The sequence below is a fragment of the Xiphophorus hellerii genome, chromosome 19 (assembly GCF_003331165.1).
Source record: "Xiphophorus hellerii strain 12219 chromosome 19, Xiphophorus_hellerii-4.1, whole genome shotgun sequence".
NCBI lineage: Eukaryota > Metazoa > Chordata > Actinopteri > Cyprinodontiformes > Poeciliidae > Xiphophorus > Xiphophorus hellerii.
This window is the reverse complement of record NC_045690.1, coordinates 3571567-3597178: the sequence shown is the minus strand read 5'-3', so window position 1 is coordinate 3597178 and position 25612 is coordinate 3571567. Positions and strand designations below refer to the sequence as shown.

Here is a 25612-nt window from a genome sequence, read left to right as displayed (position 1 = left end):
AACCTCTGCTGGCATTGGAATGTGTAAACATAAAGCATCTTTTCTTCGGATCCTGCTGAAGCAAAGAGCTTCCTCTCTGCTTCTGTGTGACTGACCTTAGAAAACGAGCGCGCTGCATCACTGCGAGAATTGGTGATTCTGGGCGGCGCAATAAGTGGAGGAGAGCGCATCAGAGTGCAGGGTATCTGAAAGCAGCAGAGAGGCAGGCACATCCGCCGCTGGAGGGATCAAATCTGTACCATCTGACGCTCAAGGATTTACGGGTTTAGTCAAAATTGCTTTTCCCACTGTGGAGATTAAGCACAGTAGGATGTTTTCCTCTCAGCGCGGAGAATAGCCGGGTTGCTGCTGCCGTTTTCCTCCGTCTTATCGGCTCCTCCGGCGCTGGAGAAGGGAATGTCTAAGGAGGGCAGAGTGCTGGAAACCCCGGTGGGAAGCGGATTCTGACTGACAGGAGCGGTCCGGGGAATGTGAGCCATGCAGGCGGAAACGGTTCTGATGCTTTTCTGCGTCTGGATGGCAGGATCAGCGGCGAAGATGGTTCAGCCGAGAGGTCACAAGCTGGAGCCCTACAAACAAACCAGGTAACGACCCACAAGTGACAATTGGGGCCGTAGCGGATAGAAAAAGAGTAATTTTCAGCCAAAAAACTCTGAATTCTTGGGATTTATCTCAGAAATCTTATAGAAAAACAAGGAAACTCTCTGAGCTCAAAAAGTTGTACATTTGTAAGAAAAAAACTCTGTAGTTTTCATATTAATCATAGAAATATTCTTGAAAAAACAAGGACATATTTGAGTTCCAAAGGTTGAGCATTTGTGAAAAAAAATCTCAGAAATTTTCTAGAAAAAAAAATAAATTCTGAGCTCGAAAACCGAATATTTTTCACTTTTCAAACTCAGAAAATTTCCAAAAGTCAAAAATTTTCAACTTTTGAAGCTCAGAAATGTCCAAGTTTTTTCAAGAAGACTCAAAACTTCTGAGATTTTTATCATTGTAGTTTAGTATTATTCTTGCAAATTTATGACTTTTCAGGCTCATAAATATTTGTGTTTTTTCTAGAAAATTTCTGAAATCAATCTCAAAATTTCTGAGTGTTTTTTGGTCGACTGCTTTTTTCTATCTACTATGGCCCTAATGCACCATCATAGGAACAGCTATAGAAAGAAGGCAAATAATTTAATCTGAAAATGCACAGAGACCGAAAGTTTTATTCCCTGTTTGTAGTTTATTTTGCATCCACAGTGTTTTCTCCCTTTTCCCTGCATCACCTGGACGCTCCCTCCCCTCAGAAAACAGACTTATTCAGACAGCAGGTCGGCCAGATGAGAGAGGGAGACCTAAATCCCTACTTCTATTTATGTACGACAGGACGATGCTGTGCTCTCTTGCCCCACAACTGCTGCAGGGCAGATAATGACTGTTTCCCTGCCGGCTGCAGTTGTAGCCAATGTCATTTCAGGTGATTATTTAGGCTAATTGCAGCCTGGTTAATGTGCGCATTGGATTAAACGTTTTTACTGGGGTCTAAACTGGATCAGTCGATGAAACATCTGCGTTTCCAGTTTAATGACTGGAAGTAATGTCTCAGGACTGACCTCTGGCATTCGGATCATTTATGTTTAAAAAGTATTTTAATTTTAAAAGCTAATGTCATCTTATCAACAAAATAATTTATAAACTGTCTGATTTAATCTGATTAATCAACTTTTAGCTGCAGTCAGAATATATCAATTTTTATCTTCATTGCAGGTAACATCATGATAAATAAACCCTTGATATGTTTTTTTAAAACAAAATTCACACATTTCTTCCCTGAATTAACCACTTTCTAATTTTTGAAGCTCCATTAATGTTCAGAATTCCAGTTTTGCAAAAATCAAACAATAATTATAGCCATTTTTTACACTTATTTTGCATTTTTATTACGGAATATTAAGAAATATTGTTTAAATCATGAAGTCTTGCTAAATATTAGGTGCAGGATGTGAGAGTATTAGCTGTCTGAATAAAATTTTAAAATATTTTTTAAAGTAGGGCACAGCTCACCTAGTTTAGCTGCCTTTCTGTCTGCACTTCACATTAAAAATGGAAATAAATGCTTTTAATGTTTAAATCCAGGCCCTTTTAACTACATTCCCAATTTTCAAAACAAGTCTGCCATTTGATCTAATGATCAAGCTTTTCTAATTGTCACCAAACCTTTCAGAATAAAACAAACTAACTTTTTAAAGTAATTAAAATTCTTCTCTTCTCCTCCATTCACTCTGACAGCTAATTAAAACAGGCAGCGTCTCATGTAGGCGGAGTGTTGATGCTTAATTCTTGGTATCTGAAGATTTAAAAATTTACACTGACGAAAGAAAACGCTCACAAAAACTAAAAAAAAATCCACTCACTGGTGTCAGATCACGTATTCCAGTCCTGTAAGTATTCCCTTGCTTATTTTTAATCTATTTTCTAAGAGAAGAGCCGAAGGCTAAAAACTGGAGCTAATTAGCTATCTAGTTCTTTTAGCTGCGCCCCTCGCCAATGTTTGCGCATGCGCAGTGACATATTCGTCAGCGACCGTTCTTCTTCTTTGTTATAATGGTGTTTGTATAACAAGTGAAGGAGACATTACCGCCACCAACTGGTAAAACTGCCCCTTATATCAATGAAGTAACGGGCTGAATGATAGGCATACCTTAATGTCATGCGACCTTTGCGATCGATTGGTAGATCGCGATCGACATATTGATCACCTCTCAACAATTATTCAAAGTTTTTCTTGTACTCTGTCCCTTTTGACCTTGGAACCATACCATATAGTACTGTAGGCAACATTTTTACCAGTTAAAAACTAAATTAAACAGGATTATATTAAGATTCAGATCAATCATGTTAACACATGACTGAATTGTTTGGTTTTAATTGCTTATTTTGGCGGGAAAAGGTCCAGTTCAATCATTTCATCTTGAATGGAATCAAAACAAACAAGATTATTGTAGATTTCTTAAGAGAAACATAGAAAGGTAAAAAAAAAAAAATTCATTATGAACAGTGGTGGGCCACTTCTGCTAATAAGCTACTAGGTAATTTTCATTTAGCGCTTTTGCTAACTTTGAAAATGCTTAGCACACTTAGCTTCCTTTAAATATATATTTTTTAATAAATTATAACTTTCAGTTGAATAAAGTTCGACATCTGTTTTACAGTTTTCGTTAGGAGTTTTTCAAGTAGTTAGCTGTTTATATTCATGCTCTTATTTTGAAGTGGTTGAAATTTGTTTAAGCAGCTGTTCTGTTTCCTCTCCCCATTTTTTGCAAATAATTTTACTCAAAGCAATAAACAAACAAGAACAAACCAAAACACTGAGAGTAGAAAACAAGATATCAACATAAATACATATCTTGGGCGTTAGAACATGTAAATTATGATGTCAAAATTAAGTTGGTGTTCTAAGGTTGTAGTCTGTTCAAGGGCAGATAAAATATGAACTGAAGTTAGCACTTTAGCATTATCAGAACTAATGTTTATGATTATGGCTTTAGGGTTAGCGCAGCTAGCTTTCTAGCTAGCAGCATCGACAGTTGCATTATAATAGAGTGTCTTCAGTTAGAGGCTCCTTAAGATACGCTGCAGTACAGACAGCAACTGGAGATCCGTCCTGCCCACAGCTAAACTTTACAACTCTATGAGGAAACTTGGATGAACTACATTTAAGTTCTCTTTATTATTATTAATAAGGTGCTTTTGAATTAAATTGTAGTTTAAAATTGGTATAAATTGGTGCCATATAAAGCAAGAAAAAAATAATAGAAAGAAAATGCTGTAGTTTTGTCTCATACAGTGGCATAAAACTCTGGCATCCTTTCCTAAAGCTCTTCAGATATAATTGCATCATTTTGTAATAAGCAAAAAGTGCATTTCCTGGAATTGCTTTCAGTTTGGTTGCCACAGAAACTGTGCAAACATAAATACAACTTCTGCAAAGGCATCAGGTAAATAAGCACCTTGAACAAGCAACACTCAACTTTAAATGTGGGGAAAAAAGAAGAGAAAGTTCTCTGTGGATGGTAAACACACAGCAGCGGTCTCAGCTTGTCATTTAAAAATATATCAGCACTAAGTGCAGCTGCAGCCTGTTGCCTGAAGTGAGAAGCTCTCTTTGAATTAAAATCTGCTGAAGATGATAAGATTTCCCCAAAGAGTGCCAGAACAGCGCTGAACGCCTCAAAACGCTATCAGCATCCACTTAATATATTCAACAAACCCTGTCAAATCATAATCCTCCCCTGCCTTTAGATGCAGTATCACTTTTTATGCTTCAGCTGGTTGTTATATATCAGAAAAATGAATTCTTTATTAAGACACTCCTCCATCTGAGGGAAATAAATAGGTTTTAATTAACAAACAGCTGCTGGGTGCAGAGATCCTGATAAAAGGGTCAAAGTTAATGGACTGGTCAGTTTTCAGAAAGAAAGAAAAACTCCTCTGGTGAGATGATCATTAAAATACAAGCAGAACCTAGTTAAAATTATTATTAGTATGACAGGACATGCAGCTCCAAACTGGTGTGTAATCTATAAATGCCAGTAGCTAAGTTTCCTTTAGAGATGTGCGCAAAACTGTGTCGATATTACGGTAAAAAACACAATTTTGCAAATGCGGTGTTTCCATTAAATAACAAAGGCAGTTAAAATCACCCATGAATGCTTCTGTTCACTCAATAAATCATTAAAAACATCTTCCTTCAGCTACGTTCTATTGTCTTCTTCGTCATTTCCACCAGTAGTAACATCCTACTGGTGGAAACAGTTGCATTAGCGAAATGTTTTTTTTTTTTTATGTTAGCAAAATATTAAAGTTTTGCACATTTTAAAGGAAATGCAGCTTGTGTTTCCATTAATCATAAAATTACGAAAATAAATTAACTTAATGGAAACACGTCAATTTTGAAACATCATAAAACATTTTGGAGCCAATATGAGGTTTTACTTTTTGGCTGTATAGATTTTGGTTTATTTGGCAAAACATTTTTTGGCATCACATGAGTCATGTGATCAACAACAAGATGTTGTTACTGGCAGAAATGACAAAGAAGACGACAGGAAGTGGTTGGAAGATCCACCACTTCCAACCACAAGCAACACTTGTGGTTTGATATGTTGTTTTCTGACAACATATCAAATGAACAAACTTATTCTCTTGTGATTTTAATTGCACTTCTTATTTAATGTAAAAACCAGCAATTGTAAAACTGTGGGGTTTTTTTTCGTGGAATATCAACAAATTTTGCATATATTAGTAATGTAAAGGCAGCTTTGCTTGCTGATTCTTCCTGTTAAAAGTCACCTCACATCAAACTTCTCCCTGCTGGCACATGCAGGCTCTGTGAATTCAATTTGAATAAAAACCTCAGACAGTTTTTATTTAGTTGGATTCAACTCTTCCCCTCCTCTGTTTCTCATCACCTGTCTCCTGTCTTGGCTGTGAAATCCCCAAAGCGACTGGGTGCTGCTGGGTTTGGAAAGTCGGGAAAGACGAGACGCACCGAAGGCAGAACAGCAGAGGAGAAAACGCCTCATAGTGGAGATGCTAAAAATCCACTTTCTGAAGGGAAAGTCCCAACAGCAAATTTTTTACCATTTCAAACTGAACAAATTTAGCCTGTTTGTGTTTTATTTAAAGGACATTAATCAAAACTCTTACAATTTTCTGTTTGTAAATAGTTTGAGTTATTTATCCAGTCATAAGAGAAAAAATGGTGGATAATTTTCAAAGCCTATATTTTCACCATGGTGTTTAATCATTTATAAATGTCACAGTTTGAAACTAAATTTTTTAAAGGTTTTATTGGCTCTAGTGGCCTTTATTTGATAGTTAATTGACAGGAAAGTGGGTAGTGAGAGAAGGGGGAAGACATGCGGCAAAGGTCGTCAGGCCGGGAATCGAATCTGTGGCAGCCGCATCGAGGATTAAGGCCTTATATGGGTTGTGCTTAACCCCTGCGGCACCACAGCACATCCCTGAAGCTAACTTTTTAATTAGAGATCTAAATATTTGCCTCCAAACTTCATATTTGGTTAGCAAGCTAAATATCCACTTATATTTAGCTTCAGTCTAAAGCTAAATAGACTGAAGTCTATTAGCCTTAGGCTAAATGTTTAAACTGTTTAGGTTACAAACTAAATATCTATTTACAAACTAAGTACTTATTTAGCTAGTGAGATATGTAGCTTCAAACTAAATATTTAGTTGGCATGAAGCCACAGAGTCATTATTACGGAGGAAGATTAGGGTTATGGTACTAAAAATAAAGAATTTTTACTTTTTTCTCAGAATTCAGATTTTTTTCCCTCTGAATTTTCAGAAAAGTCAGAATTCTGGGATTTAAATTAGAATTCTTACAATTTTGTGTTTGTAAATAGTTTGAGTTATTTATCCAGAAAGATGCACATAGAGACTGTTGTCAAAAATTACTCTGAAATGATTATAAAGATATTTCTGCTTTCGACAAAGCAGAAATATTAAATTATTTTTGAATTGATTTATGTGTTATAATTCTCTCAATATTGAACATTTAATAGGATTAATGCATTTAAAATACAATATTTGCCTCTTAAGTGTTTTATTTACAGTTATCCTGCTGTTTTCAGTTGCTGTTGCAGTTATTTGTAGGCCTGCTGCTAGTGAACACGTCCATAATGACCTCTGCACAAATTTGGCCCAGTAACCGTGGCGCGGCCTCAGCAGTGATGTATGCGGTGGCGGACCACGCAGCGGACAGGCGGCCTGCATGTGCCACAGGCCAGCAGAGAGGGGATTGCAGAGGCATTTCTGCCAAGAGGATTAAGAGCCAGCTGCTGGGTGGATGTGTAGCATCCACTGGCCCAACACCGACTGCGCTGCGGCTTTAACCCAATGAAACCTTGTTCCTTCGCTCTCATTTCGCTCTCCATTATTCCCCCTTTTGTTTGCTTCAGTCTCTGCGTCTCGGCTCCGCTCCGTCTTTGATATTTCCTTAATGCATGTCTTCAGTCGACAGGGATTTGGCTTCGCCTGTCACAGCACAGCGCTACTCTATTAATCCAGTTTGGGTTTTATTTTTTAATTTATTCTGTCCCTCTTTCTGCTCGTGGCCTAAAATTTATACCTAAGGTACAAAGCGACTGGCAGCCATGTTGGAAAGTAACACCCTGGTGACGTGGTGCAAAATTTACCAACTGGTTGCAACTCATTATAACCAGAATTAGATAGTAACTAGTTACATTTACTTGAGTAATCTGTTTGGAAAAATATACTTTTAGGAGTATTTTTACTTTTGTATTTTTAAGTTAAGTCATCTGTTTGGAAAAATAGACTTTTAGAGTACTTTTAATTGAGTAACTTGTTTGGGAAAATTAACTTTCAGGAGTATTTTTGCCGTTGCAAAATTCACTTTTTGATCATTTGTACGAGTCTATTTGAGTCTCAACTGCTTCTGAAAGCACCCAGTTGTTCTTTAGCAATAACTTCATAATTTTTGGTGTCTGGAAAATGAGCTGTTTCAAAAGCTTCCTGATCATTACGTTGCATTCCATGATCACCGTGCCCTTACCTAGCAACCACAGCAGAGCCCAGACTGTTAAATAGCAACCCATGCTGAGTTCCAGCACATTTTAGGCAGCTGATTTTACTCCTGCACAATGGCTGCTGGAAAAGACAAGTGTTTTTGTTATTCACTTACCACCCAGAAATGTCTTACTGTGTTCTTGTTGATTGTGCAGCAGGTTACCCTTCTGTTTTTTAAAGATGTTGCATAATTGTGCATTTGTTTGCAACCATTTTCATGTGCGAGTGTAAACGTTGAGTTGGAGATTTATATTCTCTGGCTAGCTAAATAAAACTTAATTACAGCTGTAAATGTCACATGACTTCTTGAAAAAGGACAACTTATAATTTTAGATAAATATCAACTATTCTATAAACGAGTTATCATTTTTTTAAATCACACATTGATTTCCTATTTTTAGAATTTAAAATAAAGCTATAATGAAATTTAGCAAAAACAGAATAGATCTTTTTCTAGTGGGATAAAAAAAAGCTCAAAGTTCCCAACATAATGGCAAGAAAATCACAACTAAAAATACAATATTAGTACTTTTAGTGTTATTTTTGTGAAAATTAAATGCAAATATTCCAGGAAGTAAATTAAAAACAGCTAAAAACGTTATTACATCTAAATTTAATTATATTAGCTGGTTCTTTTTCATTTTTATCCAAAGTTAGCTGTTGTGATTAGACTGATTTTTTTCTGTAACATATAAAACATAAAATATAAAAAGCTTTTTGTATTTACTCAAGTTGTCTTTGTCTGATATTAAAACGTGTTTCTGATTGGAAACATTTAAGTGTGACAAAACTGTAAAAACAAAAGAAATACATAAAACGATAGAAAAAAACAATATTAATAAATCTGCCATAATGTTTTCTGTTTTGAATCACCAGATCACGAAGAGACACCAGAATGGAGGGAGGAGGCAGTCAGAAGTCTGGAAGGTAAAATTTAAGAAAAATGCATTTTCTTTCTTTCTTTTTTTAAATATAAAAGTTTATATTTCACGAACATTTTGCTTTTATTTTCCAAATAGTCCAATTTACAAACGAAGCCCAGACCTGACGAAAAACCCGATGACTAAATCTGAGCAGCTGCTGAGAATAGATGATCACGATTTCACCATGAGGCCAGCGTTTGGAGGTTAGAAACTACTTTATGAATTAAAACACTCCGAAATGCTACACTAAGATCCAATTGGTGTTTTTCTGTTTTTGTTGTTTTTGTTTGAACCTTTTAGTCCTGCAGACTCTAATCTCCCCGAAACCTTAAGAACGCCATTATCATCAGCAGCTCTGCTTCATGTTTTCATTTTGTTTCCACTGGAAGGATTTGTTGAACGATTATGCAAAGATAAACGCAGACTGGAAGACAGTAATTATATAATGTATTTGTTATTTTTTACACTGTAAAACACAAAATCTTACCAAGCGTTTTGGTCCAGTTTCTAGTGCAAATATCTTAGTACACTTAAACAGGGCCGGTCCAAGCCCTTTTGGGGCCTCTGGGTCCTGTCTTGTTGTTTGGGGGGCTCCCCAAAAATGATGCTTCATTATTCCTATACTTCTCTATGTGTAGCATAGCTGCTATCATTAGCATCATTTGTAATTAGCTTACATCCTACCAGTTATGGCTGTTGATTTTTACCTTACAGGAGCAACAAACTAAAATTAAATATTTGGACTTTGAAATACAGAGTGGTACACTGCAAAACACAAAATCTTAGCAAGTAATTCTTGTCCACTTTTTAGAGAAAATATCTTAGTAAACTTGAAATAAGAGAAAACTCACTTTTAAGTAACTTTTCAACAAGATACAAGAGCTTGTTTTAAGTCAATAATTTCTCAATAATGATGAAAATGTTCTGCTTCTTTTTAACCTACCGATAATGTATTAGTAGATTATTTCATTTATAGCAAGGGAAAATGTTTTGCTATAAATGAAATAATCTGCAATGGGACTAGAACGTTTTCATCAATATTAAGGAGTTATTAACTTAAAACAAACTCCTGTGTCTTGCTGAAAAATTACTTGTAAGTTAGCTTTGTCTTATTTCAAGTGTACAATAAAAACTAAACCAAAATTACTTTGTAAGGTTGTGTGTTTTTGCAGTGTTGATTCTCCTTTGATGCAAAAACAAAAGCTTATTTTAGCAACAACAAATCAGCCGTGAGCGCTTTTAATTTGCAACATGTGCTGCTATTTATTTTTTTAATCACAACAATGTACAAACACAAAGTGACGCTTTGCAGGATCGTCTTTGTGATGTCCAATGTGAAGCATGAAGAGGAAAAGAGAGTCGTGTTGTATCCAGTGTTGCATCAGCTTTTATCTGTTATGACCTGATTGTTGTTTTGTGCTTGTGGGAGTTTGATGATGCAGAGTACAGGGGCTGAAATAGGTCAAAGATAAATCAAAGCCTGACTGTCACAGCTGTAGCTTGAGCATTTGCTGTGTGTTAGTGTCTGTGCCATTGTTTTTTCTTTTAAACGCTGTTTATATAAAAAAATGTAAACAAATCCAGTGAATATGAGCTACTTCCTCAAAAATACAATCAGTTTTAGAGTTTTTCAATGAAAGTTTTGTCATCTGAAGCATGAATGTTACTAGAATCAACACAGAAATTAAATGTTTTTTTGAAGACTGTAACCAACCCCCCCCCAGCTCTTACCTTTCTGTCAGAATTAAAGCTGATTGAAGGTGTAAAAATGATCAAGATTTGGCTTAGTGAAAAGAAGAAATGTTGTTTACACTGGTCTTATTCAAACTTTTATGTCCTATTATAATCTAAAATAAACAACACGGCAGTACATGTAATCCTAAAAAACTTACATATATATATAATAGTATTGAATAACACAAACTAAATGCTTTTAAATATGAAATAATAATTTCTATATTGTTTTTATAGTTACGCAAATAATAGATTAATCTCTTCTTGTTTCTTGCTGCCATTGTTAGGGAAATATAAGATATCAAACTTGTTAACTTCCTTACTGTAATTTAAATTTAAACCGCAAGTGATACTTTCAAATAGTTAAAGTAATATGCCACACTTAAATACCAATCTGCATTTCAAAATCAAAATATTTCTTTTTAAGTTTGTTTCTCCTGTAAGGTTAAAATCATCAGCTGTAGTAACAGCGGTATGATGTAAGTTAATTACAAATTATGCTAATAATAGCAGGTATGTTACACACATAGAGCAGCGTAGGAATGATGAAGCATCTGGTGTTGACTTGTTAGTATTGGGGGCCCCAAAAGAAAATCTGCTTTGGGCCCCAAAACGGTTTTTCGCCGGCCCTGGCGTTACCATAGTGACAGTACATTAGGTATAGTAATGGTGTGTTTTATGAAAGAAACATTATGCAACATTAGTCTGCAAGGTCAGAAAAAAACAATTATTCTTTAGAAAGCTGCTTTAATGACTAAAATAAAACTTTATTTTGACTAAACCGTAAAACCAGCTGGCTAGCTGAGAGGAGAGCTTTTGTAGGTGAAAGGTCAAAATGATTGCGTGTTTAGTTACATTGTTTCTTATCTTCTAGAAAAGCAGAAAATAATATTTCAACACACTGACTTTTGAAATGATTTTTTTTTCAGGTCCTCCAATACCTGTCGGTGTTGATGTTCAGGTGGAAAGTATTGATACCATCTCTGAGGTGGATATGGTAAGCATGACAGAGCTGTTTGGGTTCATAAAAATCATTCTAAATTAAAAAAGAAGTCATGAATCACAGGTTACACTTTACTTATTGTACATCAAGAACTCCATGTAACTGGTAAAAAAAAAATAATTACAGTTAAGGGATCGACTGAGTTCCCACAAGTCTGAACTGAAACTGATCCGCGCCACTGATCCGCCATCTTGGTAGGCAAGCTCAGAGCAAAGCGTGAATGAAATAAAGTTTAAGGCTTTATAGCTGTAATGTACTTATATTGTTTATAAGTTAGGTAGGAAATAGAAGAGAGCTAGTTCTAAGCTTGTGGCTTGTTTATTGTTGTCATAGCAACTCCTTAGTAACTGTCATAACAGTTAGTTACGGATACCTACCAAGATTGCTGTCAACTACTGTACAAAGTTCCTGTAAGTGCGACGTCACATGAGAACTATGTCTTCTGATGATATCACTAAAGTAAAAGTGTTTCTGTGTCTCTGATGCTGGAAGTCATAAGCTCTTTTGTTTGGGAAGTGTTGCACATTTTGATTAGCCGTTAGGGTTAGCGTTGATGTTGCTATAAGCAACTGATCGGGTGTAACTGGCAGCCATTTTCTAAAATTATATATTAAAAGTTTTTCGAAAATAGTTGCACCATTTTAGTATGAAAGTTTGAGTTTACAGATTTGAAATTTCTATTAGAAACATCAATAATGAGATTATTCATGTTTTGGGTAAAAAACATGCAAACCTGCTAAAACATAAAATGTAAACATTGCCCAAAAGCTTGTTTTACATTTCATCTCTCAAGCTAACCTAATGTTATTAAGAGTTTTAAAGCATATTTACAACAGGATGTTTCTGAAAATGAAATCTGTATCATAAATTCTTTTTAACATCCATAATTTTTTAGGAAGATTAAATCTAAACCAGGGTGATAAATGGTGTCAATTTAAATAAAAAGTTATGTTTTTGTTGCCCATCTGTATCTAATCTCATCAGAATTTCACTTGAGACAAATTTGAATGTTTGTCCTGCCAAGTGCATTAGGATGTTTGTTATGAACTGAAATTTTGTTTCATGTTGTTTAATATTTTTGATCCTGCAGGACTTCACCATGACTTTGTATCTGCGTCACTACTGGAAAGATGAGCGGCTGTCGTTTCCCAGCACCAACAACCAGAGCATGACTTTCGACAGTCGTCTGGTGAAGAAGATTTGGGTTCCCGACATGTTTTTTGTTCACTCAAAGCGCTCTTTCATCCACGACACCACCACTGATAATGTCATGTTGAGAGTTTACCCTGACGGCAACGTGCTCTACAGTCTCAGGTAAGAACAAACTTATTTTTACTCTTCTTCTATCTAATTCACAAAGCAAAGAGCAGTAATGATGCAGGTGTGTAACCACATCTAATGCAACAGGTTTGTACATGTTTTCAGTGTAGCTGTTTTCTTTATCTTCCTGATCGGCACCCTAATAAAGATATGTAAAAAGCTAATTTGTCTTTTATGAGGGTAAAATAATCTGAGAACAATACTTGAAAAAAATTCAACCTTTAGTCTCAGAGCATTTAACTAGTGGTTAAAAATATGGCTTTATTTTTGATAATATCATCAGGCGCACTAGGAAAATTAAAAAAAATAAAATTATGAGAATAAAGTCAAAATAATGCAAGATTAAAGTCATAGTATTACAATAATAGTCATAATATTATAACTTTATTCTTGTAATATGTTCTCAAAAATGATGGTTTTATTTTCATGTTATAGTTTTTTCTTGTATTATTTCCACTTTATTCTTGTACGACTTAATTCTTGTAATACTCTGATTTTATTCTTGACATATGACTTGATTCACATTTGAACATTTTTCTCGTAATATTATGACTTTGTCATCGTAATTTTATTTTTAAATTTTTTATTAGTGTTCTATAATACTACATCATACCTAACAATTTCACATAACATATTTTAGTAAGGTAATTTTATATATTCCAGTGGTGGGCACAGATAACTGTTGCGCTAACCTTAAAGCGGTAATCATAAACATTAGCTCTGCAATGCATTCTGGGTACAGAATAAATGTCAACATCACTGGTGGAAAACATGTACCAACAAAAATGCTCTCAAAACAGTTCAGAATATTTGCATTTGTTTAATTATCAATCCTGGTTGTTTGGTCATGTAAATGTACCTCATCTGTTCGTTTGCTGACAGAGGAGGTGATGAGAGGAAACAGAACTTCAGCATAAACAGACTTCAAAATAAGAGCATGGATATAAACATCTAACTACTTCAGGAATTCTTATTAAGGCGATAACCAGCAGATGTCGAACTTTATTCAACTGAAAGTTTACAACAAAGTTAGTAAAAATGTTAAATAGATTTTAAAAAATTAGCTCTATTCGCTAATCGGAGTATTTGGGACTTCTAAATCTCAATCCACGAGTTCCTATTTTCTTAGGCTGTAACTATAACCTGATAAAAGCCAGAGAAGGTTAGAGACTGGTAAGTCTCTCAGTCTTCATAGCAACCATTAGATGCTAATAATTCAAAGTGGATGTTTACAGTAAAAGATACTTTTGTATGTCCGGCTGCTGTAACAAAACTTAATGTGTGAAGTTTATTTAGCTGTACTTGGATTTCAGTTGAAGGCATGATCTTTGGTCAGAGACTGGCCAACACAGTTTTCATGTCAGTTCTGTTATAAAGCTGGCAACATGTTGGTGTCGCATCGTTAAACCCTCATTCTGATTTTGTCTTTTTAAGAATCATGAATTTCCCTGGTTCTTGCAGAAACACTACAGTTTTGATCATCTATTCCCTCTGATCGTGGATGCTATGCAGCTGGAAGGATTTTTGCAGATTCCTTTTTTGTTACTTTTCGGCATCCGTTATGATGTGTAACCATAGCAACAAGGTGGTTTTTGAACTGGGAACAACTGTTAACATCACATAAGTCCAAGTAATGCTGCTAATTTAGCCCTTTTTGCACTGCAGGGCCCGACCTGGCCCGGCCCGGCTCCGTTCGACCCAGGTTCTATTGGTGCTATGGCCCTGGTCGTTTTGCATTGAGCGGGATCGTCACGTAAATCGACTTGTTGCTAAAGCTACCGAGGAGATCTCCCCACAGCGACCGCAGAGAAGTTTTCTTCTTGGGTCTCCTGTCCCATTTTTTCTGTATGCGCTCATGAGCCAGGAAGCTGAGGGAAACATTTACCTCAGCTTTACATTTAACGAAAAAATAAAAAATCTCATCTGAATGTCGCCTCTGAGCTGAACTACCGCTGCGGCAGGCGGGATTTCCCTGCTGGAGCGACGGCAGATGCGGAAATCCCTTCGTTCACAGCCTCGCCACTTCTGATCGGTTCAATTGGAGAAATGTTATTTACATTTGCCATTAAAATCTTTGGCTGAAGAGGCGATTGTAATCCCAGTGTAGGGTAAGAATAGACGGGAATTTATTGATGCAGCGTATTGAAATGACAGCCATCGAGAAAGTCTAGTGCTCCTCTGATCCAGAGATCTGATCTTTGTCTCGCCCAATGAACCAATCAACAGCTAACTCCAAAGCGGCCCGGTCTGGCCGGCCCGATTGGAACCACGGCTCTCGGGGCTCCAGGGAGCGAGGTGGTACCGGGCAGGAAGTGCTAATGCAAAAACAATAGGCCCGGCTTCAAAGCCGGGTCGGCCCGAGTCGACCCGGGTCCAGCGGTGCAGTGCAAAATGGGCTTATAGTTAGAACAACGTTTTATTTCCCTTTAGAGATTAATAAAGTATTGTTGAATCGATTTAAATTAAATTGAATCGCCAGCAACTGGTCTTGGGATCCTCTTAAGAAATTAAAATACCATAGGTGACAACAATAAAGCACACTTATGGTAGAATTGGGTGAAGTAATAAAAATAGTACTTTCAAAGAGATAAAAACAATTTTTTGACTAATGATTCTTGTTTACTCAACCAGTAATTAGGGTCAAAAGTCTCCACTGATGCAGAGAGATTGAGTATTGGCAAAATGTACATGTACAAACCATTAATAACAGGTGGATCAATAATTGTGATGCAAGAAAAAAAACGAAACTTTTTTCTTTATATTGGATTTTTCCCATATAAATAAATGTACTCAAATTAAAATATTCCATTTTAATTGGGTTATGCTGCTCCAAAAACCCCACAAATGCATTTTAAAGCTTTTGAACCATTGTTGGAAGTGTGAAAGGTGCTTTGAATAGGACGTTCCTCTGCCAGCACTGCAGGTAAAATGGAGGCTGAGAGACTTTTGTTCAGCTGCAGGTCTTGATTGAATATAAAGGATATCTCACAGTTTCACAGAGGAGATAAATCAAAGAGGCTTTTCTAAGTCGGTGAGTCGTGATGGTGAAATGACTCATCCCTTTCGCACTTGAAGATAATTAATACTGATTACATTTTAAAAGGTAATAGAACATTTTTAACACAGCAATACAAGACACTAATTAGTTTCCTTGTTATAAAACAGAGCAGCTCCAGGTTTAGTGATTCTCATCTGATATCTGCTTTGTCTTTTCTGCAGGGTCACAGTCACTGCCATGTGCAACATGGACCTGAGCCGCTTCCCCCTGGACACCCAGACCTGCTCACTGGAGATTGAGAGCTGTGAGTGAAATGATTTCCAGGGGCAAAGTTCAACATTTCAGACTTGGATCTTTGTTTTACAGCTGGGGTTTAAGATAAGACGTGAGATGAAATAAGCTGATCTATTTTCAACTTTTTTGTTTGGAAATACCAAAAAGTAAAACAGCATTCATTCTCAAGATCATTTCTCCCTCAGAACTTAATGTTAAACTGCAAAAAACGTAAAATCTTACCAAATATTTTTGGCCCAGTTTCTAGTGCAAATGTCTTAGTACGAAACTCAAAGTTACTTTCATAAGTAACTTTACAGCGCGATATAAGAGTTCGTTTAAGTCAATAATTTTTTTACATTGATCTTTAAAAGTACTAGTTCCACTAAGAGATTATTTCAGATATAGCTACACATTTTTCCCTTGTTATAAGTGAAGTAATCTGCCAATGGAATTAGCTTTTTTCTATCAATATTAAGGAATTATTGACTTAAAACAAGCTAATAAATCTCACTGAAAAGTTACTTATAAGTTAGTTTTGTCTTATTTTAAGTATACTAAGAGACTTCCACTAAATACTGGACAAGAAATACTTGCAAACAGCTATTTACACAGTCAATCTGATGAAATGTTGTGGAAATCAGATTGGGTTGCTGGGTGACGAGCGGAGTTCCGCTGGGGTTGCTAGGCAACGGGCTGGGCCTTGCTGGGGTCACTCATGTCACAGTGGCAGCTGATTTGTCGAGTTACATTCCATAGATTTTTGAAATGGCTCATATTCCAGATACCAAAAAAATAACTTATTACCAAAAAACAGTTGTTTTTTTTTAAACGCACATGATCTGTTTTTCAAAGCAGTATGACTGAAATGGAAGTACAAAAGGTAAATTTTGTACAATAGGTTCCCCTTATATAAAAAAAAAAAAAATGCAAATAGAAATAAAGCACCTGGAAAAGCACAGGATAAAAACTCCAATCTGAAATAAAGTCAGCTAAACTGACACTTTAAGTCTGGTTACATATTTGCAGTAAAATTTCCCCCCCATCAGAAACATGAAAGATTTCCGCCCGACTCCAGAGTATTCCTGTCGATTTCTTTTCCACACATCATGTTGCCTGACAGTAATTTTTAATATCATCACTCTTCAGGAGCTTTCTTCTTGCCCCCTGCTGAGACTGACATGTCCGCTTTGCATACCAGATATTCCCTGAAACCCCAGATCTGCTGCGCCATTAAAGTTTTAGGACTTTCTGCCGCTGTACTTTTAAGTCCGTCTCATGTAAAACTTCACGGTGAATAAAGAGCAGCATGTAGATAACACCTGGCAGGTAGAGACCTGTAACGCCTGCTGATGATGCTGGGTAGTTCACATTTTCTTCCAGATTCAGATTAGATTTGTTTTAGAAAATTTACATTTTTTTAAAAAAAGGAAACAAAATAAAACACTATTTTACAAACAAGTAACAAAAAAAAAGCACATAATTTGAGATTATCATTTACTTTATTCCATAGTTTCACACCAATAACTGAAACGCATCTAGATTTTACTTTGAGGTTTGTTCAAATATCAACAAACCTTATTGGGACAGTAAACTATATTTACTGTCTCTTAACGCAAGTAATTTCTTAATTTCTGAAGAGTGCTAGTATTTTTGTATATATATGATGTAGGGTTGGACAATATGGTCGCAAAACGTATCATGACTGATATGAAATAGGCGTTTCATATCAGTCGATATTGATAGTTATTGATTAGTTTTTTGTTTTAAATATCTGAAATACCGTCAAACAGTTGGCAAAACCGTTCCCTCTGCAGTTTTTTATTTTTAAGCAGTTATGAGGCACAGCGGCAAAATCGTAAACTGCTGTTGCGCAAGTTGTTGCTAGGTAACAAGTTCCTCAGCAGGTTGTTGCTAGGTAACCAAAGAGTTAGTGCGTTACTTCAAATTCAAAAATACTTTATTGATCCAAAAGGGAAATTAATAAACGCCACTAACCTAGCTTAGCTAGCCCTGGATCCAAGTTCAGTTTATTATTCAAATGGGTTAATATTGTTTTGTAACTTAAAATGTTTTAAATTTTCTACATGTTTCCCTAACAGATGCGTACACAGATGACGACCTGATGCTGTACTGGAAGAAAGGAAACGAATCTCTGAACACGGATGACAGAATATCTCTGTCCCAGTTCCTGATCCAAAAGTTTCACACCACCACAAAGCTGGCGTTTTACAGCAGCACAGGTAGCTACCACACACCTGAATTAAAACTTCATTTCTCATGTCAGTTCGAACAGAAAGGACACAGCAAAAACACAAACTATTATCAAGTAGTTTTAGTCTAGTTTCTACTACAAATATCTTAGTACACTTGAAATAAGATAAAATTAACATAAAAATAACTTTTCAGCAAGAAATATTAGCTTGTTTTAAGTCAATAATTCCTTAATATTAATGAAAAAGTATTTGTTCCATTCTCAGATTATTTCACTTATAACAAGACATTTTTCCTACATTATCAGTAAAATGAAGCAAGAACTTTTTCATCAATATTAAGAAATTATTGACTTAAAAGAAGCTCCTATATCTTGTTTAAAGATAGTTCCGGTTTTACTTTAAGTGCAGCAAGATATCTGCACTAGAAAATAGTTGGTAAGATTTTGTGTTTTTGCAGTGAAGAATCCATAATCCTTGCAGCGAACCGAAGCAGACAGGCTGTTGTGAACCTGCTGTGCTCTGCAGGAAACCCACAGAAAGCTTTGCACTGTTCACACAACCACATGTCACTTTCCAGCGACTCAGCGCATGAAAAGGATTTTGTGTGCTATCTTTCTCTGCCAAAGTTGCAGGGACAATTCCTGCAGTGTTGACACAGCTCATCAGCTGACAATGTGGGAATAACTGGCGCTGTCTCTCTTTTTGTGCTGCAGGCTGGTACAACCGTTTGTACATCCACTTCACCCTGCGGCGCCACATCTTCTTTTTCCTGCTGCAGACATACTTCCCCGCCACGCTGATGGTCATGCTGTCCTGGGTGTCCTTCTGGATCGATCGCAGGGCCGTGCCTGCCAGGGTGCCACTAGGTAGATATACAGTATTTTACTAAGAAATAGCCTCTATTAAAGCTTTCTCAATAATTTAGGTATATAATTTGAGTGTTTTAATGCTAACTCTGCAAAAATTACATACACTAAATTAATTAAATGTATATCCCTTGATGTTGGTACATTTTCTATTATGCATAATTGGCATGTTTACACTTCCATTTGGGTTTCTACCACTTCAAAGTGGTTAAAAAAAACATCCAGCTGGTTTTTGGCCAATAACTTAGTGTTTTTTGGTGTCTGGAAAATGAGCTAGTTTCAAAAATGTCCCTGATTGTTGAGTCTAGGCCTGTCGCATTACGCAATAAATCAGTTAATTAAATTTTCATGACTTATCATATTTTCTTTTTTTCCCCTCTTTCTACCAAAAATTGGAGAACAAAAGTCTTTAGTCTGGTCTAGTTGAGTCACTATGCACCGTTACCTAGCAACCCCGGTTGAGCCCAGCCCTTTACCTAGCAACCCAAGCGAAGTTCCAACACGTTTGGTCAGCTGGTTTTACCACTGTATGCCCTGTACAATGGCTGCTGGAAAAGACAAATGTTTTGTTGTTGACGTACCATCCAGAAACTACTTGCTATCTTCCTGTTGTTTGTGCAGGAGGCTCCACTTCTGCTTTTCGAAGATATGTAGGTTGTATAATTGCACATCTGTTTGCACCCATTTTCACGTTCGAGTGTAAACGTTGAGAAGCATATTTGGTCAGAAGACTGTCACAAGAGGCCCTAAAACAGCTCATTATAGGCAGAACTGAGCAGAGTGGGGGTTCAACACCCACTCTGACCTGATTAGTCTTCATTTGTCTGATCAGACTCAACATGAACTAACGGTTCATGTTGAGTCTGTTTCAATGTGGCATGCTAATTAATCCAAAATAAGTTTATGCCTTTAAATAGAGAAAATGACTGCCTCATCCCTGCTTTAAACATTACAAACCCTAAAACATTGTAATGTTGCTGCTTGCTACAGGATTATAAAGAGATAAAAATCTTATTTCTTTTGGTCTTGAATGCTGCAACATGAAATAAATAAACAGGAGAAAAGAAATGCAGAGGCTGTTCATAAAGCTAAAGAAAAATGTTTTTTTGTTTTCAGGAAGGTTAGATCCTTCAGGGTTTTTTCTATAAGACACTGATAAGATTCTTCTGAGAGCCAGAGGTGAAGAAAACAACCACATAAAAACGTCTAACTCAAAGAATCTGAGCTATTCATCAAAAACAGTGTTAGACCTCAAGTAATTCGCCATCAATTTTAAATATAGTCTACGTTAAATTTTAAACTGTAACTTTTAGGATAATATCAGCTACAGCCCTCTATTAAAAATCTAAATGCGCTCTCTTGCTCAGGTTACAAACAGGATTTACTAAACAGATGCTTAGAAAAAACATTGTGTGGGGGTGCCAAAACTTTCTTCAGCTGAACAGAAACAGAAATGACTGTCTTTGGACCTAAAGACGAACGATCTAGTCAAAGCACAAAGCTTCAGTTATCACAGCTGGAAACGAGAGATCAGGATGAAATCTGGGTGTAGTGATGGACTCTGACCTGAGCCTTCAGAGTCACATAAAGGCAGTTACAAAATCAGCCTTCCATCGCCTGAAAAACATTTCCAGGACTACAGGACTAACAGCCAAGCAAGATCTAGAGAAACTCGTCCATGCGTTTATCTTTGGTCGCATTGATTACTGCAACAGTGTGATCACAGGTCTGCGTAGAAAAATTAAAACTCACTTGTTGGTCAATGAACCATAATAAATGGAACATTGACAGACATATTTGACGTTCTCATGTGACGTCAGACTTCCATGAAGTCTGTAACTGACATCCATCTTGGAAGGCAGTTGCCATGGAGTTGCTATGACAACAATAAACAAGCCACCAGCTTAGAACTAGCTCTCACCTCGTACTTAATCCTTATAAATAATAGAAGTACATTAGAGCTATTACTCGATTACAGTTTAAGTATTCTACCCTCCAGAGTAATACAAAGATAAATTTCAGTGATATTTACTTTAGTACTTACTGCTGTACTAGCAAAATTAGCTTAGCTAATGTAGCTTCTACCTGCTAGGCTAAGACGGAGATGTAGCCTACATGTTTGTTGCTACATATATTTACTCTACCAATCACCAGAACCTTGTTATTTAGTTTGCACGCTTCTTACAAATCTGTTTTAGCATTTTATTTGATGTGTTCATAGATTACACTTCCTGTAATCTATGAACGTGTGGCTGACTTATTAAACTCCCTCGTCGTTACCGTTAGGTATTTCATTTGGTTTGTTTGTCGCTGCTGTTAAGTTTTTCCTTTGTGCGTTTTCTTTAATGTACTTGTGATGTTGTGATGACGTGTTTGTGACATTCTGTCATTCCGGGGAGGCCTCTGTGACGTATACAATGTATATATTTCACACCCGAATGTATACTTTTATTGTGAAGGGGTGAAGGTGAGGTGAGATGACACCAATGGTTTTACTTCATTCTATTTTTGGTTTTGATTGGAAGACATTGAGAATAAAACAAGACTTAAATTATATTTTCGTCTTTTTCTGCTGACTTCCACAAATGCATAGATTCTTGTAATCTATGAACGCATAGATTACCTACTTAGATTAGAAGGTAGGCGTCACATCGTCAGACATGTTTTCATTATCCGATTCATACGAGTCGATCCCGACAGCAGCCATTATGTTAATGTGTTTCTCTTGCACATTGGTTAAGAGAGTCAATATATTTTCTTTTAGTTGACTGTATAATGTTTTTATGTTTCCATAATTTAAAGCACTTTGAACTGTAATGTGCCATATAAATAAACCTGGTTTAACATTACAGAGCGGAGCATCAGTTTTTAATTCCCCGTGTGTTTACCAAAGTGTTTGTCGTCTTCTCTTCAGGTATCACCACAGTGCTGACCATGTCCACCATCATCACCGGGGTCAACGCCTCCATGCCTCGCGTGTCCTACATCAAGGCCGTGGACATTTACCTCTGGGTCAGCTTCGTCTTTGTCTTCCTCTCGGTGATCGAGTACGCGGCTGTGAATTACCTCTCAACTGTGCAGGAGAGGAAAGAGAGGAAGCTGAGGGAGAGAGTAAGTTATTTCTGTTTGCTTGCTTGTTGGATTTTTCTCCGTTTCCTGGCTGCTGCGAAATATAAATATGATTTTGATCTGATGGCAAAATTTTTCAAACCAAAGAGTTTTGAAATATTTAATGTTGGTTTTGTAAGTGAATATAAAAAACACAAAAAGCAAAAGTTGGAAATTGGAGCTGGGTTTAACATTACACTCAAAGTCACAGCGTTCCAGTTAAAGTAGTTGGAGATTTCAACATGGCGGCGCCATAAACACTGTTAGCAGTACCTCTTACATCATTTTAAGCTTTACTTTCCATAAGCAATCATCACTTTAAATTCGTTCAATATTGACATTAGATTCACTCTTATATGCTATTGTTAATGGAGCAGCCATATTGAAACGCAAAGACTGCCTTACAAATCGTAACTAGGGTCAACTTTCCCAGTAGGAAGCCCCACTTTGGAGGGCGTTCCAGTTGTTTTTTTTCTGACTGGGACACCGGAATTTACAAGTTCTGACTAGAAATTGAATGCACCACTAGCTTCTTCGGTAGTAAGGTAACTACTGAAGAAGCTATCCTGTTGATTTTTCCACATTGTTTGTCCTCAGTAGCAGAACTGTTGTTCCACATTCTAGTTGGCTTTCCTGGAGCTTTTTACTCAGTTAATTTTACTACAAAGATCTGGGATAATTTCCAAATGTATAAAGGAATGTGCTAAAAAACTAAGGTTTTCATATACTTTAAATATTTGCCTACATGTAATTTATGAGATTTGTCAACATCAATCTGTGCAGTCGCAGTTAATAAGTTGGTGACATTTCAATATTTCATTAATTCTGAGAGAAACACGTTTTTTAAACCAAAACTATATACTAAAAAGCATATTTTGGTCAACATCGGCTTAGAAAACACAGAAAATATTAAAGTTTTGTTATTGTGGTGAAAGAAAACCTGTTATAATCACAGAAAACTCAGACATTTAAATCGAGCTCATTGATGCATCAGTCAAGGCTGACCTGATTTATGGGGAAAATATTTCCAAACTGGCAGAAACAAGCGTTAATGATTCATGTCCGTTGCCAATAAACAGATAAATATTTTCTGAATCGTCTCTCTTTAAGCTCCTCAGAGGGCTACGGTAAATTATTTCTGGGAATGCGGAGCTGCTATTCTTCATGTGCCAAATGTTGTGGCATATGGAGCCAAACTGCCCACATACCTCGAGGAACATTTCCAGCAAAAACATCTTCAATAAATCTTCCACAGCAAACTCATTTCAATGCCCTTAGTGTGATGCAGAAATAAGCACACTTAAGAGACAAGACAGTTTATTACCTTTGACAATAAGGTACACATTATGCAAAATTCACATTTTGCAAGTTTTTGTTCTTCCATTTGGGTTTGTACTGCTTCTAAAAACATCCCAAGCGCTTAATGAAACTCAGCTGGTTTTTTTTTGCAATAAGTTGATGCTTTTTGGTATCTGGAAAATGAAACTACGGAATGTAATGCCACTAATTAGCAGGCACTACCCCTCACCGAGTGACCCCAGTGAAGTCTAGCCCAACCTAGCAACCTCAGGAGCGTTCTGTTACCTAGCAACCCCAGGAGAGTTCTATCTGTTACCTAGCAACCCAAGCAGAGTTCCAGCAGGTTTAGTCATTTTACTGCTGGAGAAGAAAAGTGTTTTGTTGTTGGCTTGAAATCCAGAAACCACTTGCTGCATTCTTGTTGGTTGTGTAGGAGCAGGGGTCTCAAACTCCAGTCCTCGAGGGCCGCAGTCCTGCAACTTTTAGATGTGCCTCTGCTGCACCACACCTGAATAGAATAATTAGGTCATTAAGGCTCTGGAGAACTGATCTACACAAGGAGGAGGCAATTAAGCCATTTCATTCTAGTGTTTTGTGGCACATCTAAAAACTGTAGGAGGCTCCGCTTCTGCTTTTCAAAGATGTATGATTGTATAATTTCGCATCTGTTTGCAGACATTTTTATGTGCAAGTGAAAACATTGAGGGGCCTGGTCTGCAGCAGCTTATTTGGATTTAAAGTGACAAGACGCCCTAAAACAGCTCATTCCGAAAGGAGGTCAAATACAATAGGGTATTAGGGTTATATTATTTTTTATTATTAATAAATAATAATAAAAAAAATACAATTAAGAGTAGTCATATGACAATAACGTTGAAATAATACAAGAATAAAATTGTACAAGAATAAAGTTAAAATACTACAAGAATAAAGTCGTGATCTTACGGGAATAAAGTCATAATAATTATGATTATTCTCATAAAAATATAACCTTATTCTCATAATTTTCTAATTTTTATTTTCTTAGCGTGGCCGTAATACCGTCATACTCTAAACTTCAGAACAGACCAGACTTAAACCTCATTATCTAAGAATAATTTTGAACAAAAAATTTATAAAATGACTAAAGAGATGATCACCTTTAAGTAAATGTGATTTATGCACCTTTTATGTTTGTTTATATCGTCTAGCTGCCGTGCACATGTGGCATTGGCAACCCCGACGAGATGATGATCGACCCACAAATCACTGGCTACGGCTCCATGGATGTCAACACCACGGGGAATTATGGAATACCTGAGAACGGCGGGCGGCAGGAGCGAATCCTGGCTCAAGTGGCGCTGAACGACCCTCAGATCACGGGTCAGGTGAAGGCCTCCCGAAGCTACGTCAACATCTGGATAGACACCCACGCCATAGACAAATACTCCCGGGTCGTCTTCCCCGGCGCGTACATCCTCTTCAACATCATTTACTGGTCCATATACTCGTAAACTGGGATGCTTTAAATAGAGCGCAATTGGACAGCCGACGGGCTAGTTAGCCGGCTAGATAGCCAGCAGGCTAGTTAGCTGGCCGGATGGCTAGCGAGCTGGCGGGCTGTTTAGCCGACTGGCTAGAGCAGAAGCTAAACCGATGCTCTGTCAGAGGATAAACTGGGGATCAAAAACAGATGGAAAACTTTTGCCTTCTTGCCCCAGCCACTTAAAACTGTTGAGAACACCGTTTCATCACTCCGTCAAATCTGTGTGCTTTTGCGTGTCTGGTGTCGATGACAACGTTGGACTTTCGTGAAAAAAGTGACAAACCGCCATTTTAAAAATTTCCGCTCTGCAGACAATCAAAGACGTTGAAAGCCTCAGAGGAGCAAAGTGACGCTCAGTTTTCAGGTTTGTTGGGAGAGAATCGACTCATTTAACATTAAAGTGGAAAAAAACTTTAAATGAGCTCCTGTTTCCAAGGTTTAAGGGAATTTATCTGCTAATACCTCTAATTCCGACTTCATAAAAACTTCCGTTTTTGCTTAAAATCACATTCATGTCAAGTTTGTCATGATGTTACATGTTAAAGTATTTCTACTGGCGATGTGGAGATTTTGATATCCAATAGAATATTTATATTTTACGACATCGCATCAGGGCGATTGTAGATAAAAGGGGTAATTTTTTTGTCAAAAAACTCAGAAATGTTTAAATTAATCTCAGAAATTTTCTACAAGTGAGAACATTTCTGAGCTTTAAAAAAACTTGTTAGAAATATTTGACATTTAGAAATTT

The 25612-nt window shown here is 36.7% G+C and overlaps 1 protein-coding gene across 1 annotated transcript; it reads left to right on the top strand.

Annotated features, from left to right (window-relative positions):
• The first annotated feature begins 472 nt into the window (after positions 1-472).
• On the top strand, positions 473-25607 carry LOC116709537 (gamma-aminobutyric acid receptor subunit rho-1-like). Its single transcript, XM_032548144.1, has 10 exons — positions 473-584; positions 8473-8523; positions 8616-8722; positions 11183-11250; positions 12347-12570; positions 15796-15878; positions 17950-18090; positions 18777-18929; positions 21844-22040; positions 24527-25607. The coding sequence occupies exons 1-10, from the start codon at positions 478-480 to the stop codon at positions 24827-24829; spliced, it is 1434 nt and encodes a 477-aa protein (XP_032404035.1). The 5' UTR covers positions 473-477; the 3' UTR covers positions 24830-25607.
• The last annotated feature ends 5 nt before the right edge of the window (positions 25608-25612 follow it).

What these genes read in the sequence shown, in the direction of transcription:
- LOC116709537 (XM_032548144.1), top strand. Translation starts at nt 478, where the DNA reads ATGCAGGCGGAAACGGTTCTGATGCTTTTCTGCGTCTGGATGGCAGGA. An exon ending in CATGAGGCCAGCGTTTGGAG is followed by an intron (nt 8,723 to 11,182) that starts GTTAGAAACTAC and finishes TTTTTTTTTCAG; the next exon opens with GTCCTCCAATACCTGTCGGT. An exon ending in CTCACTGGAGATTGAGAGCT is followed by an intron (nt 15,879 to 17,949) that starts GTGAGTGAAATG and finishes TTTCCCTAACAG; the next exon opens with ATGCGTACACAGATGACGAC.